Raw genomic sequence first — 13,307 nt, 5'->3', positions numbered from 1 at the left:
TCTAACATTATTCAAAACAACTTTTTATATATCCGGTTTATGTGATCTACCGATTTTGTAGAAAAGTGCTGTCACGCCAAATTGACTTTTATTTTGAAGGCAAACTCCAGCGGCTTCATTCCAAGTTTTTGTTTTGAAAGTGAACGACTCCTTCTTCCGGTCTGAGCCTGGCTGCAGCGTTTATACAGCGAGAGGGTCCCGGTGACGCGAAGCCCCGCTGCCCGCAGAGAGACGCTCATCCTCGGCCGCGCACATCCCCCTGAACCCGGTAAGAAGGAGCTGGTTCTCCGCAAACAACCAAACCTCATTCAGCTGAACGAGGATTTTAACTGATCTGATTGTTGTTGTAGTTTCTCTCATGCAGTTTGTAGTTTTAGCGTAAAGAGTTTATCTCCAGGGTTTTCTACAAACTTCGGCAATGTCAACGTATCATAGATATGATTGAAAAGTGATCTATGTAATCTGAAAAAAAAACAAAATCTGTAGCACGTTGCTCTGCTCTGCTCCTCTCTCTCTCTCTCACAAACACACACACACACACACATATATACAAAGACACACTAACTCAGTTTAAAGATTTCATACACACTATATTTTGCAATACAGCACTTTGACATCCGGAGAGGAAACAAATCTTTAAGTTGTCTGGGGCGTTGGCTTCGTGTGTGTTTGTGTGTGTGAGTGTGTGTGTGTGTCTGTGTGTGTGTGTCTCTGTGTGTGTGTGTGTGTGTGTGTGTGTGTGTGTGAGCTACAGTTACATGCTGACTTGTGGAAGTCTGGGCTTCTCCTGAAATCTGTTTTCAGTTAGGAAGTTTCCCTTTTTTCCACCAGATGATGGAACGGCTAAGGAAAAAGAAGGAAAAAAATTGCATTACAGAGGTCAATTAAAATTCCTGTACTGTATTTTTCATTGTCCTGTGTGTGTGTGTGTGTGTGTGTGTGTATGTGTGTATGTGTGTTCCCATCCATGCAAGTTATGCACATGGCGTCATTGTAATGTCCACCAACCATGAAGTAAATTCAAATCCATGTGTGCATGTCATCCATCTCTTTCTTGTCTGGAGTTTCGAGCCTTTACAGCAAACTTTGAGTCACGCAGTAATAAAACCGTGATCATTAATAAAAGGTTGTAATTTATTTGTCAAAGGAGTCGAGCGACCACAGACCCAAAAAGGAGAAGACGATGTTGGACGTTGTGAAATATTAACGTGACAATATCTTTGTATCAGATGTTCAGGTACAAAGGCTGGTGCTGATCTGAACCATCATTTGGAAGCACTTGTGGTAACCCATGGTGGTAACACCGTAACGGTGCACTAACCCACCTTCAAACACACACACACAGTCAACCAGGAGCCATGTGTGCGACTGACCTTTCGCCGGTGGCAGCAGGGAGATTTTCACTTTGACTCAAATCCGGCATCTGCATGTTTTTCAAATTTACCATGAGCTCATTCCCATAAAACACATCATGGCCTCATAAAGCTTTACACACTTTGTCTGCCTCCACATGACGGTAACTCCCTGTTGGGTTTTTTGCCTGTCGTGATTTTTAAGGGGATGGGTTGTAAATAGGATGCTGGCACACGGTTGAGGTTTCGCTTCCCATTGATCCCCCCATGGTAAACTCGTAACTTTTTGTGGAGTTTTGAGATGGAAAGTTTTAATGGACCTCTGCAGATTTAGGACTCAGACGACGTGATTAAGGTGAAGGAGGCTCTCGCTGAGGGACCGGGCACGGGTTTATCTCTGACCTCAGGCCATTAAAACATGCCGCGATGTGTTTAGGTGTGTTGGTGTTAATCAGTGGTTGTGAAATTACCAAAGACAAAGAGCTCCTTTGTATTACGTGAATAAGAGTGAGCAAAGTACTAGAGCTGTTTATTGGGACATCTTTGCATTTTGCAATCCACGAAAACGTGAAACAGAAGTTAAACAATCTTACATTACAGATATCTCAGCATTTCAAAATATTTGTAGACATTTCCTCACTTTTTCTCTATGTAAAAGCATCAATACCTCTCATATACTGTATGTGTGAGCAACAGTATAACATTTTTCCAGTTTTATTTGTTATATATGATCTACAACGTTTATAGTGTAACTTTAGTCAATTTTAAATTGATCCCATAAAGATTTGAAAAAAATAAAATATGTAGTTGTATTTTAATACAGAAATGATATGTGATTTATTAACGGAAATTGAAGAAAAGCCCTTGAGACGGTGCTGAGAGCTTAAATGTCCTTGAAGATCATTTTAACCTAAAATATTACTGTTGTCTTTGGATCTTTAGGACACACACTCACACACAGAACATGTCATGGATATTAATGCAAATGGTAATTTCTCATACACTGGTGCTGCTGAAGGTTTTCGTTTAGCCATCTGCTCTGTAGTGAAAAGCATCTGGGACACTGAACGGTGAAAACAGAAGATTGTTCAGAACCTGTGTGTAGCTCCAGACCCAGTGAGGGAGGCCCGGTGCAGCCATCCAGCAGCTTCTGGTAAAACCATCACATCTGTCCTGTTGCAGTGGGACAAGCAGTTTTTCGTCAAACTCATTCGACTCACACTCAGATCTCTGGCGTTGGCTTGATTCCATCGTCTGGAATGTCGATCACCAGAGCCAAATAAAACAATTATCTTTCTTCGTTGGCTGAACATGTTTAGCTGAACCCGCTGCTCAGTTTCAAAACGTGATTTGTATTTATCTTTGAGATTAGCATGATTGGAATGGGGGCTTGGAACGCTCCGAGAGGGATGTTGTTGCAGTCGGCTTGTGATGAGGTGACCTTTAAAGCTGCTCTTTGTAATGTTTCTGTATTAACAGTGGATCCAATGACTACATGCAAACAGAAAGGTGTTATGCTTCATAGTGGAACATTTAGCAGCTTAAAGAGACTGAGAGGGTTGAGACCAAAACAGAGCTCAAAGAAGTATTCAATATATGACGGAACATGACTTTAAAGTAAAGATAATTTTGCTTTGACATTCCTTTTAAGAAGATCACTCCAAAATGAGCAGGGAACTACTTTATTAACATTGAGGTCTGTTTATGTGCATTCTGGTCTTTTGAGGCTTTAGTTTCATCTCTTCCTCTTTCTGTTATGGATTTTTGTGGCATTTGAAAACAAACTCTAATGCACAAATAGTGAATATCTCAAAGCTGAAACAATTTATGATTTGTCAGAGGCTTGTGGTTGTTTGGTCCCCGTCAGCCTTCTAACACTGGAAATTGAATATCTTAAGATTTTTGGACTTTTTGCTTTGGGACTTATCAACTTTGGAAGATTTGACCTTGGGATCCGAATGTCTAACCTATCTGACGTTTTATAGAACAAACTATTATTTAGCAAATTAATTGATACAGAAAGTCATTGTTAGAAGCAGCCGTAAGTTCATTTTTAACTACCTTTAGTTTTCCGAGAAAAAAACAAGTGCAGGGCTTATGTTCAAGCAGCCAGATGTTACAACATAATCAAGTCACATCAATTACAAAGTTACAACCACAAACCTTCCAGCTTTCACATTGAAAGGTCGGTTCCTTCCCAACAATCACATCACGTCGCCGTGACATTTAAACAATGAGTGACCCTTTGCACTGAGAGGCTGAATCCATTTAAAATCCCTCACGTATTCCAAAGTTTAAACTTTAAATAAACTTTATTAGCACAGTGGGAGGAAACAGACAAGCCAAAGAGACATTTTTACAGCATTTTAAAAAGCTCAGGTTTAAAGTGCACAGTGAATATTTTTGTACATTCACTGATCCTACGCTTATCTTTTTTAGAAACCAGCAGGAATTCCCATCAAGATACATTTCCATCTGGCTGCAAAATCAACTGCGTGATTAAAGAGTCAGACATTTTTTAAAGTCAGGTCTGCTGAGAGGTCGCACCTGCAGCTCACTGAGGGAAACACAACTTCAGCCACAGTCTGTGTTGATCTGGAGACGTGAGTGACATGTTAATGTAAACTTCCTAATAGTCTGTCTGTGTGTCTGTGTGTGTGTGTGTGTGGCAGGACGGTGCCAACTTCACCGATCTAATGGAGACTTCCTGTTTCTCAGTTTTCCAGTACATTCTTCGGCGATAAGCTCATGCCAACACACTCACACACACACACACAGACGGACAAACACAGATTGATACACGCAGACACTTCACACTATTTCAGTTTGTCTGGTCATGTTTGCCCTCGCTAGTTTCTCCTCTCCCTCTTTTTCTTTCTGTCTCTCTCTCTCTCACAGTGTTTCTTCATTTCCCCCTCCGTCTCGTCCTTCCATGTGTTACAAACGTGTGCCTGATTTTGCTCTTGTGCACAGGACATGATGTCACCTCCCTGTGCTCTATTTTTACACCACCGATCTCCAGCAGCAGCAGTAATAGTGGGTTTGGTCGGGGGGTGGGGGGTGTAATTGTTACAGGCAGGTGACTGAAACTCAAACAGAGGTGGGAGAAGATACACAAACACAGAGAGAGAGACAGGGAAATGATAGAGAGGAAAAGAAGGGGAGGAGGGTTTAAGTGGAATCGTGGTTTTAGAAACGTTTAAAGACGGAGACTGGGTTAGGGGACCACCCGCTCCACCTCCTCATTCATTATATTGGTTGTGAAAGTTAATGCTTAACTATCACATGACGTAATTCTGTGACTTCATAGTGACATCACGCTGCAGCATTCCTACTGTATGATCTTAAATCATTTTAAGATCTATGAGCTCTGGGTCGTGTCTGTGGTCCCATAGGATGCACATACCCAGGTATATGTTTTTGTGACATCACACATGAAATGACATCACGTTATGGGGATTCATTTCATGTTCAGTATAAGTAATAGATTATCTCTCTGGCCATATCTTGAAAAATGTTTTATTTGATCTAACCATATTTCAGATTCTTTGACCAATCAGCTCCAAAGGTTAATCATGTGAAGATTCAAGATCAAGTTTGGAGAAATTCCAATCTTTGCATAGCAACAGAAACAATACCCTGCTTCTGGCTAAGTAATAAACTGATCACAAGTATCGCTCATGTACCCAGAGCCTTATACAACTTATTCCTCTGTGACATAGACCTCCATTGTTGTTGTACTGGGAGAGACGTGTTCCATTCAATACCAAGAACATGTTCAATGCAGTTCTGTCTGAGTTGATTTCACACCACAACATGCTCGACCCAAACCTTAACATGACCCGAGGCACAAGTCTGAACCCTCAGATGTAATGTTCATTCTGTGGAGCGCAGGTTTTTACCTCTAAAGGGAGGCGAGTCTCCATATTGTGACTTTATGAACAGATTTACGTCCCCACAATGTGATAAAGTACACACAGAGTTTTCCTTGGCTGAAGCGCAGCCCTCAACTCACTGCAGGACACAGCCTCGATTTAAGACTCTTGTATTGGCAGTTGGGAGAGTAGAAAATGATGTTGTGCCGTGACAAGCAAGATCATTAACTGTGGAAAAACACAGTAGAAGACCTGCAGCAACACTTTGCTCCGGGCGGCCTGACGTCAGCCAAACCTGATTTATTTTCCTCCAACCTGTGTGGACACTGGCTCTTCCTGTCAGCCATTGTTCGGCGTCTCAGATCAGATAACATTTCCACGATGTTGTTAGCCAAGCATCAATACCGCCTGCCCTACAGCCTTATATGAAAAACAAACAGAATATTCCACCGAGTTCAGAGGGAGGCAGGATATAACAGAGCAAGAAGGAGCAGCAGGAAACAGATTACAACAGGTAAATACCAGGTGAGTGTCGTCTTTGGCCGGCTGTCTTCCAGCGGAGATGGAGGAGTAACCTCGCCCGGTGAACAAATAACCAGTCGAAGGTTTTTCCTTAATAAGTAACGAGTGAGCAGGTCACCGACAGGACGACGTGCAGCGTTATTGTCTGCTGGGGCGACAGGACCACAAAAGAAGTTATTCAATCAACTTCATTAACAGTAGCACCTTTAACCTCAGCCACAACTCAAACAGCAGAGTAACAAACTGGATAACAAGCTGAAAGGTTCAAATCTGTCAGTCACTGGTATGAGTTTGTTTCTCCCTGACCACATAAGAAACTGTAAATATCGCAGTAAAATGTTCTTTTTATCTTTTTCATTGAACACTTTTAATTACATTCAATTTAAGTCTCATTATAATGAATATTTAGGCTGCAAAATATATTTTTAACCACAGCAGTTACACATGGCGGCGATGGAGATGATTCATTTTAGTACAGACGTATAAATCATCATCTCGCAAATATTAACATACTAACACAAAGCTAACAAACCGTTGACTGTAAATAAAGATGGACATTGTATCTCCACGTCCAGCCACTGTGCTATTCAGTCAAGTTTAATCACCTGACTGACAACAACTACAGCTGTACACCTGTAACTAAAGAGCAAATTATGTTGAAGGCTTCCAAGAGAAAATAAATATTCATCCTAAAAACTAATCCCTGACCCATCTCTGACTCAAGGAAAGTTACAAGAAAAGGAAAAATGTGAGTGTTAGTGAACGCAGCCCGAACTCCGTCCGATATGAGCCAGAAGCAGAACTTCCTCCTGAATCTGTGCTGACATGCCGTTCCAGCCAGGAGGCCAACGCTGTAGTTTGTGGTCTTTGTGGTTTCCTAGGGAGTGGTGCAGGCATGAGGGTGAGTGTGTGTGTGTGTGTGTGTGTGTGTGTGTGTGTGTGTGAAGGCTCCGTCAAGGGGTTGTCGACGCTCCAGATCTCACCACATTAGTCATACCAGGCATTCCTTCATGTGTTCACCACATTGTACGGACACACACACACACACACACACCCTCAGCTCTCTCGCAGCAGTTTGGGAGAATTCCTCCTGGTCAGCCAGCGTGAACGTGATGTGGGAAGTAACCGAGTGAACAGAGCGTATCCATCTCTTCCTCCACGTTTCTCTGAGCAGCCCAGTGTTTTTTGTCATCTCGTGTTTTATTTACCATCTGAAACCCCGACCCAGTAATCAAAGCAGCGTTATGGTCGTCAACGTGGTGATTTTGGGTCTATGTTTAGGAAGTTTATGTGTGATGTATTTTAGGGAGATTGAGGGAATGAGTTACATAAGGAAGTCTGGAACCACAATGAACTATTGGGCTCGGTCCTCTGTCCAGTTTTGGAACTGAAACAGCTCTGGACTTGGACAGTGGTGGGAAAGTATTCAGACCAATGTGGGACCAATTCCACAATGTAAAAATAAGAGCCTGACCAATATTTGACTTTTGGGGACAGATGCTGATATTAGGGTGAAAATACAATTCAAATATTCCTAAAAATGTCCTGGTGACCTGTGAAAACCACTATAGGTCTTTTCACTGTTAAAGCTGTGCCTGAATATCATGTAACCAGATGCAATGGGAAAGAGTCATAAAACAAAAACTAGTAATTAAGGCATTTCTTTTTATTAATTCATTTTTATGTGGTTTTCAGAAGAAATTAACCAGATATTTGTCTAGTTGTGACTTGTTTATGATTTTATGTCTACAATACTTGTTTCTTTCGACAAAATACAGTTTCCTCTAGTTTACAGCATTAATAATATTGATAAGATACTAGATAATAATAACTTTATATATAAATACCTGTCCAGTATTATAAAATGCTTTACAAGGAAGAAATAATACCAGACAGTTCAGAAGAATCAGTATAAAATAAGATAAGTCTGTTTAGATTAGATCCAGTGACAGGCACCGCTCAGTAAATACTTTGATTGAATTCATTCTTCTTTATTGTCCATGTCATCAGATGTATGAGCTCTTTTATCAGGAGGAGATAAGAGGGGAGGGTAAAGATGAAGATTTCAATCTGACATAAAACGCTTCGCAAAAGTGCAAACACAGGTGGACACACAAACACAGACGTGTGCGACTGGCTGCTGCGTTTCTACAAATAGTTCAGTGTCAGAGCAAGAGAAGAGAGGCTTCCAATCAGCAGCTCATTCCTCACTTACAGGACATGTAACAACACCACCCCCTTGTGGTGGGCTGAGGTTTCCTCCTTGAGCTAAAATAACTGTACTGCTAATAACACTGACTGTTACTGAGAATAGAGAATTAACAGTAAAAACAGGGTTCATCCAAATCCAATAAAACAATGAGGTGATATTTACACACTGAACTTCTCCCTCGTTTCCATCAGCAGACTTTACGACGAGCCAAGTTTGACCTCCCCTCTCCTCCTCCTCCTCCATCTCTGTTTGCTGCAGGTGTGACTCTCCCTCGGTGCAGCCATGGCAGACAGCTCCAACTGTTTCTACTGTCGGGAAGACCTCGGGGGGAAGAGGTTCGTCCGCAGCGAGGGGAAGCCCGTGTGTGTCCGCTGCCACACCAAGTTCTGCGCCAACTCCTGCGCCCAGTGCCACCGACCCATCTCTGTGGAAACCAAGGTGACAAGGGACAAGTATTTCTCATCGGGTCATGAAGTGTTTTCTTTCCTCGTACCTCTAGAGTAACCTCCACCTTCCTCCAATCTCTTCCTCCTCCAGGAGCTCAGCCATAAGGGCAAATACTGGCACGAGGAGTGTTTCCGCTGTACCAAGTGTTACAAGCCTCTGGCTAAAGAGCCCTTCAGCACCAAGGACGAGCGCATCATGTGTGGAAAGTGCTGCTCCAGAGAGGACGCCCAGCGCTGCCACTGCTGCTATAAACCCATCCTGGCTGGTGAGACCGAACACAACAAAGAACCTGTGGGGGAAAAAACCTTAAAACCGATGAGTCATTATAGAGGAAACCCAGTTGGGAATTACAAAAAGAAAATCGAAAAATAAAGCCATTAAAACATTTAAGTGCATAAGCATGTCAGGAAAGCTTTTTGCTGTAAGTACACATTGTTCAGGATTTGGAGTCAATGGATGCAACATAAATGATAGATATAAATACATTTCTGTAAAAAATAAAATAAAAAAGGGAAACTAAAGCACATATTTCAGATAAGACCCAACAGCCCCCTTATGAAACCAAATTTAAATCCACTGAATTCTTATTTGGGCATGGCTGGTATTTTAATTCATGTCCCTGATATCCTCTCGGAGGAATCAATGACTATTTAAAAAACACCTTATCTTGTGTTAGGTTAAAGCAAACAGGATCAGAATTCCTGGTCCAAATCCACACCAAAAAAATATTGTGGGTTCTTCCTTTGCCAATTTACCATCTTTCCACCAATTTTCGTAGAAATCCGTAGTATCTGCGTAATCCTGTTGACAAACTAACAAACCAATCAACAAACAAATGGACTGGGTCGAAAACAAAACCTTCTTAATCCTGCACAGATTTGATCAAGATTGAATTTAACCGCACAGACCACCTGCAGTTTGTCCTGATTCCTCGCCTGCTTCTGTTCTCCTGCAGGCACAGAGAGTGTGGAGTACAAAGGCAACTCGTGGCACGACGAATGCTTCACCTGCTTCAACTGTAAACGACCAATCGGCTCGCAGAGTTTCCTCTCCAAAGGAAGTGACGTCTACTGCAGCCCCTGCTACGACAAGAAGTTCGCCAAACACTGCGTCTGCTGCAAAAAGGTATCGACCTTCTGACAGGGAACAAATCAGCCTCCATCATTCCTCCAAAAAGGGAACGTGAACAACCTGAAAGGGATGTGATCATGATTTTTAGAGACGAGAACAGTCTGGTAACATGAAGACAAAATTCAAGAGAATGGCATCAACAGTTTTTATAAGAAGATTATATTTCTGTTGCCTTGAACGTTGCATAAAAGAGGATTCTGATATAATTATTTGTTGTATATAGTCAATGGTAATACTCCTTTTACACCATGTGTCTCCAGGCCATAGCCACAGGAGGAGTGAACTACCAGGACCAGCCGTGGCACAGCCACTGCTTCGTGTGCAGCTCCTGCTCCAAGCCTCTGGCAGGGACGAGTTTCACCAACCACGAGGATCAGGTGTTCTGTGTCGACTGCTACAAGAACTCTGTGGCCAAGAAGTGCAGCGGCTGCCAGAACGCCATCACTGGTAAACTAACGTTCTATCACAAAGAGTACGATGCAACATACAAAAATATAAACAGAATTTTTCTCATTAACACTGCATCCAAATACATTTTCTTCATGTTATGTTAATTTATTGAGTCGAGTTTTTGGTAAGAGCTTTCTTCAAGAACTCATTTGTGCACTGTTTTCTAAATTATGGCCCATCAACAGTTTGTGAGACTACATTTCCCAGAGATCTCTGCTGTGGCCACATGTTCCAGGGGTTTAAGGGTTTTGCACCAGGTCTCCTGTTGCCGGTCGCCTTACATTGGGCAGACAGATATGGAAGAGGCACCGCTAACAAGATTTCAACCAACCCAACATTCCCAATTTTCCCAACATTTCTAACGCTCCCCCAAAAAGATCCTTTGCTTTAAGAAGTGAAGGAGCTGGATCTTTTGAATAAAGAGGATATTAAACCTGTGGCTTCTTTTAAAATGAGACACTCCAGTATCACAGAGACCAAACTAATGTGGACGTCTGTGTCAGCTCGTAATGTAAAAAAGTGGAAATGTTTTATAAGAGCTAATTTAATGTGACTTAAATTAGCTCTTATTTTTACATTGTGCAACTTAACTAAAGACAAAATGCTGCACTATATAAACAGACAAGATGTGGAAATAAATTCTGAGATGCTAATTGAGTTGTACCTTAAAATCAGCATATGATTAATTAGGTTAATGGAGATTATATCTCTTTAAGGATATTTACCTGTAACAGATAATCATGCAAAACATGATAGGACATGTACATGTGATATTTCTCGAATAACTGTTATTAAAGTGGAGATTTTAGTAGAGCTGGATGGAGGTGAGTCATGGAGGAGATGGTTGGAGTATGTTCAGGCTTTTTTTATAAGATAGAAGGTGGGAAAAGCAGATGTGTGTTGATCACAGTTAAAACTCTCTGAGCTCGAAACAGCAAGTATGGATAGGTGAGGAAACAAAAGACCAGCAGATGGCGCACATGGGTAAAGACAAACTCTCCTCTCCTCTCCCAGGTTTCGGTAAAGGAGTGAACGTTGTGAACTACGAGGGCGGCTCCTGGCACGAGTACTGCTTCAACTGTAAGAGATGCTCCCTCAGTCTGTCCAACAAGCCCTTTGTCATGAAGGGACGAGACATCCTCTGCTCCGACTGTGGAGACAAGTAGAGACGGACACACACCGTCTCACTGCAGTGAAAACATTGTCTTTTAGTTTTTGGTTGACTGTGTCGCAGACGTTTGCTTGTATCGTTTGAAATTCAGAAATCCATGCTTGTGCTTTAGATGATATGTACATTTGAAATACATTTCTTAAATCAGGAGGATTTCAATTGTATCTGCTTTTTAGCACAAAAAATCCTGCTTATATTAGTGACTTTAACGTCTTAAAATCTTGATCGATGACCAAAAACTGTTTTTTTAATAATCAAATTTGTATCTATATTTGTATCTTCTAAATACCAAGGGATTAATATGGTTATTGTGTTTTTTTTCTGAGTAAATGAACTTTTATGCACTTTTCTTAACTGTTTTTCCTCAAAGGAAAGATGACAAATAAATATAAAATTGAAATGCATTGAAATTGCATGCTTTGATGTGTTAATAATATGAAATAAACTTTATACAAAACAGAGTTCTAGATTGTTTTTTATTATACGTCCGCCTGACAACAGGCAGTGGCTGCAGACTTTGTGTTTTCAGGTTGTCCATCTGTCTTGTTCTTGTAAAGATGAAATCTCAACAGCGCCTTCAGGGAATTTCTTCAAATTCAGTACAAATGGTCACTAAGACTCAAAGTGGCCAATGGTCAAAGGTCAGGGTGGCCTCACTGTTTTTTGGCCTCTTGAACATAATGTAAGTCTCCGAATTTTGAGCAGTCAAAGATGAACTGATTACATTTCAGTGGCATATACAATATACATATGGAGACTGAAACAGCACTGGTTGGTTGAGCCAGTATTACATACTGTATATGAACCAGTTCCTTGTTGAAATGGGAAGTGTCGGCTTCATTGTAATGATATATCTTCCCCTATAAGAGAAATTGGGGCAACAGGCTTTTTCTGTTTGAAAATATTGATGGCATTTCTTTCTGCCCCCTGCTTTACAAACAGAGACTGGAGCCTTCCCAGTAAAGGTCAGTGTTTACGAGACTGGAGCAGTGATTTACACGTGCAGGTGGAGAGCAGTGTTTGCACAGAGCAGTGCATGTTTGACAAGAGTAATTACCTGTAGTTTTATGCTTTGTTTGGGAGTCAATAAAGTTTGGTTTTCAACTCTAATTTGATTGACTGGTAAGATGAGATTTTCTCTCCCTCTCGCTCTCTCTCTCTACATGTATTTACACACTGGTCTCAGCAGCAACACACTGGTTTCCACTGCACAAACGGTGGCACCATCTTTATTTGCAGAGGCGGGTTTGTGTAACTGGGAGAACTGGTCTTCAGTATCAGAAATCGCTGCTGCTGGGCCAGGAGGCATCCTCACATTTCTAATTTATTTGTAAGTTTATTATCTTTTTAATGCATGTGAGTATTTCTTCATTTCTTATTTTGATATATATATTTTGATGAAATAATAGTTAGCAAATGTTAAGGTTAGAACTCAAACTAATTTATTGAAGGGAGATTGTTACTTCAGTGTAAACAAGTATATAATTTTAAAACTTCAATAAATTCACTAATGAATAAAAAATGGCAACTTTTTTCCAGATTTCAGGATGGTTTTCGTTCAAAACCTCTTGAATGTATTTGTGAGTCTGTCTCTGCTGAGAATCTCTGCGTCTGCTGTGGAGCGAGGTAGGTGGGGGGGTCATAGTCACGGTTTAAACGAGAATTAATCAAAACAAAATTATCAAAATTATCCAACACAATATTTAAAACAAATATACACAAGAAAAATGTTTCTTTAAAGCGCTGGCAAGAAAAACGAATAAAAGTAAAAACTATTTTCTTATTCAGTGCAGTTAAATTTCTCTTTAATCCATCTTAATTTTTGTCATTGACTGTCAAATATTTGTGAAAGGTTTAACTTAAACTACATCACTAGCTCAAAATTGTTTATGTGCATGTTTGGCTTCAGTTTGATTATGATACGACTCTGGAAGTCTCTGTGATTTGGTTCAAATACGTACAATTTAATTTAACTAAGTTTGATGAATATTTTTTTATTTTAATATTTGATGAAATAAACAATAAACGCAACATCAGAGAGATGTGATAACAATATTCATTCCACAACCTCCTCCAGTACGTTATGTGCCTCATGTTAATGATTTACTGTGAGTTGTCTGTGCCTGGTGTCAGTGCCTCAGCTCAGT

The 13,307-nt window shown here is 40.8% G+C and overlaps 1 protein-coding gene across 2 annotated transcripts; it reads left to right on the top strand.

Annotated features, from left to right (window-relative positions):
* Nucleotides 1-207: 207 nt before the first annotated feature.
* LOC133019539 (four and a half LIM domains protein 1-like) lies at nucleotides 208-11,489 on the top strand. 2 transcript variants are annotated; one of them, XM_061086058.1, is made up of 6 exons: nucleotides 208-268; nucleotides 8,220-8,399; nucleotides 8,499-8,673; nucleotides 9,364-9,533; nucleotides 9,800-9,986; nucleotides 11,004-11,489. In XM_061086058.1, the coding sequence occupies exons 2-6, from the start codon at nucleotides 8,244-8,246 to the stop codon at nucleotides 11,153-11,155; spliced, it is 840 nt and encodes a 279-aa protein (XP_060942041.1). In that variant the 5' UTR covers nucleotides 208-268; nucleotides 8,220-8,243; the 3' UTR covers nucleotides 11,156-11,489. The 2 variants fall into 2 exon arrangements, with proteins under 2 accessions (XP_060942041.1, XP_060942042.1); XM_061086059.1 differs by lacking the exon at nucleotides 208-268 and adding an exon at nucleotides 3,920-3,955.
* The last annotated feature ends 1,818 nt before the right edge of the window (nucleotides 11,490-13,307 follow it).

The sequence above is a fragment of the Limanda limanda genome, chromosome 14 (assembly GCF_963576545.1).
Source record: "Limanda limanda chromosome 14, fLimLim1.1, whole genome shotgun sequence".
Classification (NCBI taxonomy): domain Eukaryota; kingdom Metazoa; phylum Chordata; class Actinopteri; order Pleuronectiformes; family Pleuronectidae; genus Limanda; species Limanda limanda.
The sequence above is the reverse complement of the archived record's forward strand: the minus strand, read 5'-3'. Positions and strand labels throughout refer to the sequence as shown.